Source organism: Palaemon carinicauda, chromosome 27 (assembly GCF_036898095.1).
Source record: "Palaemon carinicauda isolate YSFRI2023 chromosome 27, ASM3689809v2, whole genome shotgun sequence".
Taxonomy (NCBI): domain Eukaryota; kingdom Metazoa; phylum Arthropoda; class Malacostraca; order Decapoda; family Palaemonidae; genus Palaemon; species Palaemon carinicauda.
The window spans coordinates 4948193-4953192 of NC_090751.1; the positions used below are offsets into that span (position 1 = coordinate 4948193).

General features: G+C 34.7%; 1 protein-coding gene across 1 annotated transcript in view; it reads right to left on the reverse strand.

Moving 5' to 3' along the window:
- Positions 1 to 732: 732 nt before the first annotated feature.
- Positions 733 to 5000, reverse strand: part of LOC137620467 (high mobility group nucleosome-binding domain-containing protein 5-like) — a 34404-nt gene continuing 30136 nt past the window's right edge. Inside the window, exon 2 of the mRNA XM_068350625.1 lies at positions 733 to 1551. Within this exon, the coding sequence (XP_068206726.1) occupies positions 733 to 1551 (819 nt within the window). The remainder of the gene's footprint in view (positions 1552 to 5000) is intronic.

The window sequence follows — 5000 nt, forward strand, 5'->3', positions numbered from 1 at the left end:
CAGTGGCAAATGAACAAAGATCACTTGAAGGTCAAAAGTCAAGCAGGTCACTTGAAGGTCAAGGTCACGTGAAGGTCAAGGTCACGTGAAGGTCAAGGTCACCTGAAGGTCAAGGTCACGTGAAGGTCAAGTACATTTGAAGATCAAGGTCACTTGAAGCCAAGGTCATGTGAAGGTCAAGGTCACGTGAAGGTCAAGGTCACTTGAAGGTCACGTGAAGGTCAAGGTCATGTGAAGGTCGAAGTCACATCAATTCATGATTCTAGGACATATGGCGCTCTAGGTCACCTTGGCGGAGGTATGTCCTCTACGAGGACCATGTCCGCGTTCAGGACTTGCTCACTTGTTTTATTACTGCACCTAATATTTCTTCTTCTTCTCCTTCTTCTTCTTCTTCTTCTTCTTCTTCTGTTAGATTTAAAAGCTGGTTTATTCGAATTCTTTTTCCTTTCCTCTCTCAATTCATCAATCATTTTCTTAATATATTTTATCTTCCTTTGCGTCTACCTATCATCAGGTGTTATTTCATGTTCCTGCTAATCTCCTTTTCCTCCTCCTCATTCTCCTCCTACACATCATCAGGTGTTATCTCATGCCCACCCATCATCTAATTCTATATTCTCCTCCTTCTCCTTCTCCTCCTGCCCATCATTAGGTGTTATCTCATGTCCCCCATTTAATTCTATCTCCTCCTCCTCCTCCTTCTCCTCCTGCCCATCATCAGGTGTTATCTCATGCCCACCCAACATCTAATTCTATATTCTCCTCCTCCTTCTCCTTCTCCTCCTCTTCCTTCTCCTCCTGCACATCATCAGGTGTAATCTCATGTCCATCCTCATCTAATTCTATCTCCTCCTCCTCCTCCTCCTCCCCCTCCTCCTCCTCCTTCTCCTCCTTCACGTCATCAGGTGTTATCTCATGTCCCATCTCATCTAATTCTATCTCCTCCTCCTCTTCCTCCTTCTCCTCCTCCTCCTCCTCCTCCTTCTCCTTCTCCTCCTCCTTCACGTCATCAGGTGTTATCTCATGTCCCATCTCATCTAATTCTATCTCCTCCTCCTCTTCCTCCTTCTCCTCCTCCTCCTCCTTCTCCTCCTCCTGCCCATCATCAGGTGTTATCTCATGTCCATCCTCATCTAATTCTATCTCCTTCTCCTCCTCTTCCTCCTCCTCCTTCTCCTCCTGCACATCATCAGGTGTTATCTCATGTCCCTCCTCATCTAATTCTATCTCCCCCTCCTCCTCCTCCTTCTCCTCCTTCACGTCATCAGGTGTTATCTCATGTCCCATCTCATCTAATTCTATCTCCTCCTCCTCTTCCTCCTTCTCCTCCTCCTCCTCCTCCTCCTTCTCCTTCTCCTCCTCCTCCTTCTCCTCCTTCACGTCATCAGGTGTTATCTCATGTCCCATCTCATCTAATTCTATCTCCTCCTCCTCTTCCTCCTTCTCCTCCTCCTCCTCCTTCTCCTGCCCATCATCAGGTGTTATCTCATGTCCATCCTCATCTAATTCTATCTCCTTCTCCTCCTCTTCCTCCTCCTCCTTCTCCTCCTGCACATCATCATGCGTTATCTCATGTCCCTCCTAATCTACCCGTATCTCTTCCTCCTCTTCTAATTTATGAAAAACAGCATCAATTATGGGTCAGCTGAACCTAATGATCCGAAGCCTTAAGTAGAACAGTCAGGCTGACCATCTGGGAACAGGTTTAATCAAGATAATGGAGACCATAATGTATACGACTTTGATCTGCCCCTTCAAAGGTTTGAAGGCCGCTCGTGAATGGCGAAGGCTAGGGACAGTGACATTAACCTATCAAGTATGACAGTGGCTTAGAGACTGACCATATATACATAAAATCAGTGCCCAAGCCCCCTCTACCCCAAAGCTAGGACCAAGGAGGGCCAGGTAATGGCTGCTGATGACGCAGCAGATAGACATTTAGGCTTCCCTAAATCCCCCATCCTTAGCTCACAAGGATGGTGAGGTTGCAGTGACCAAAGAAACTATAGAATTTGAGCGGGACTCGAACCCCAGTCTGGCGTTTACAAGACAGGGACGTTACCACATCGGCCACCACATCTTGTAGATAAATAGTATTTGCTTTTGCTTTAGTGGTAATTGCATTTGTTAGCCTCTCTCTCTCTCTCTCTCTCTCTCTCTCTCTCTCTCTCTCTCTCTCTCTCTCTCTCTCTCTCTCTCTCTCAAGAAGGAAGGAGCGTTACTCTAAATGACCTGGCTTCTCTATTTCACAGAGATTATAGTTGGTCCCAGGTGCCATTTATAGTTCAGGTTGGTTTCATACATAAGATTGTGATTATATAAACCATTTATAGAAGGAATGTTATCAGTAACTATATTCGAAGCATTTGCGTTGTTCTGTACACGGTGTAGGTATATGTTTATTCGTTCGTTCGTTTTAGAACGATCTGCACTGATGGTGATACACACTCTTTCACCACGTTAAGGTATCCCCACTCAGAAAGGGGGATATATATAATATATATATATATATATATATATATATATATATATATATATATATATATATATAGATATATATATATATATAAATATATACATATATAGATAGATAGATATAGATATATATATATATATATATATATATATATATAGATAGATAGATAGATAGATATAGATAGATAGATATAAATATAGATATAAATATATATATATATATATATATATATATATATATATATATATATATATATATATATATATATATATACACAGTATATATATATATATATATATATATATATATATATATATATATATATATATATACACAGTATATATATATATATATATATATATATATATATATGTATATACATACAGAGAGAGAGAGAGAGAGAGAGAGAGAGAGAGAGAGAGAGAGAGAGAGAGAGAGAGAGATGTGGTTCTGTAAATAAACTTCTAGCCTTGCATTAATAATAAACAGTTTTGCCTAAAATAGCATTTGTTACTGCCATCATTTCCAAATTAAACGCATATCTACAAACAATCATCATATAAAAGAACGCTTTCGTTTTTACCTATTATCTCAATTCATGGTGTAGGAATCTAGGTGGTTCCTTAAATAAACCTCAAGCCTTGCATTAATGATAAACAGTTTTGCCTAAAATAGCATTTATTACTGCTATGATTTTCGAAATAGACGAATATCTACAAAAAATGGACCTTTGTTCTATAAATAAACCTTAAGCCTTTTATTAATGATAAACTGTTTTTAGTTAAATTAGTATTTAGTACTGCCGTGATTTTTTAATTAGACAAATATCTTCAAACAATAGACTGTGGTTCTGTAAGTAAACCGTAATTCTTGTATTAATGATAAAATGTGTTTATCTAAAATAGCGTATATTACGACCATGATTTTTTAATTAGACGAATATTTACAAACAACAGACTGTGGTTCTGTAAATAAACCTTAAGCCTTGTTTAATGATAAACATTTTTGCCTAAAATAGCATGTGTTTTTGCAATGATTTTCGAATTAAACGAATATTTACAAATTATAGACTTTGGTTCTGTAAATAAACCTTAAGCCTTGTATTATTGATAAACTAAATAAACCTTAGGCTTTGTATTATTGATAAACTAAATAAACCTTAAGCCTTGCATTATTGATAAACTATATAAACCTTAAGCCCTGTATTATTGATAAACTAAATAAACCTTAAGTCTGGTATTATTGATAAACTAAATAAACCTTAAGCCCTGAATTATTGATAAACTAAATAAACCTTAAGCCTTGTATTATTGATAAACTAAATAAACCTTAAGCCTTGTATTATTGATAAACTAAATAAACCTTTAGCCTGGTATTATTGATAAACTAAATAAACCTTAAGCCTTGTATTATTGATAAACTAAATAAACCTTAAGCCTGGTATTATTGATAAACTAAATAAACCTTAAGCCTGGTATTATTGATAAACTAAATAAACCTGATAAACTAAATAAACCTTAAACCTTGTATTATTGATAAACTAAATAAACCTTTAGCCTGGTATTATTGATAAACTAAATAAACCTTAAGCTTTGTATTATTGATAAACTAAATAAACCTTAACCCTTGTACTATTGATAAACTAAATAAACCTTTAGCCTGGTATTATTGATAAACTAAATAAACCTTAAGCCCTGTATTATTAATAAACTAAATAAACCTTAAGCCCTGTATTATTGATAAACTAAGTAAACCATAGGCCTTGTATTATTGATAAACTAAATAAACCTTAAGCCTTGAATTATTGATAAACTAGATAAACCTTAAGCTCTGTATTATTGATAAAATAAATGAACCTTAACCTTGGTATTATTGATAAACTAAATAAACCTTAAGCCCTGTATTATTGATAAAGCAAATAAACCTTTAGCCTGGTATTATTGATAAACTAAATAAACCTTAAGTCTGGAATTATTGATAAACTAAATAAACCTTAAGCTTTATATTATTGATAAACTAAATAAACCTTAAGCCTTGTATTATTGATAAACTAAATAAACCTTAAGCCCTGTATTATTGATAAACTAAATAAACCTTAAGCCCTGTATTATTGATAAACTAAGTAAACCATAGTCCTTGTATTATTGATAAACTAAATAAACCTTAAGCCCTGTATTATTGATAAACTAAATAAACCTTAAGCCTTGTATTATTGATAAACTGTTATTATCTAAATTAGCATTTATTACTGCCATGATTTTCAATTAGACGAGTATTTACAAACAACAGACTGTGGTTCTGTAAATAAACCTTAAGCCTTGTATTATTGATAAACTAAATAAACCTTAAGCCTTTAATTATTGATAAACTAAATAAACCTTAACCCTTTAATTATTGACAAACTAAATAAACCTTAAGCCTTTAATTATTGATAAACTAAATAAACCTTAAGCCTTGTATTATTGATAAACTAAATAAACCTTAAGCCCTGTATTATTGATAAACTAAATAAACCTTAAGC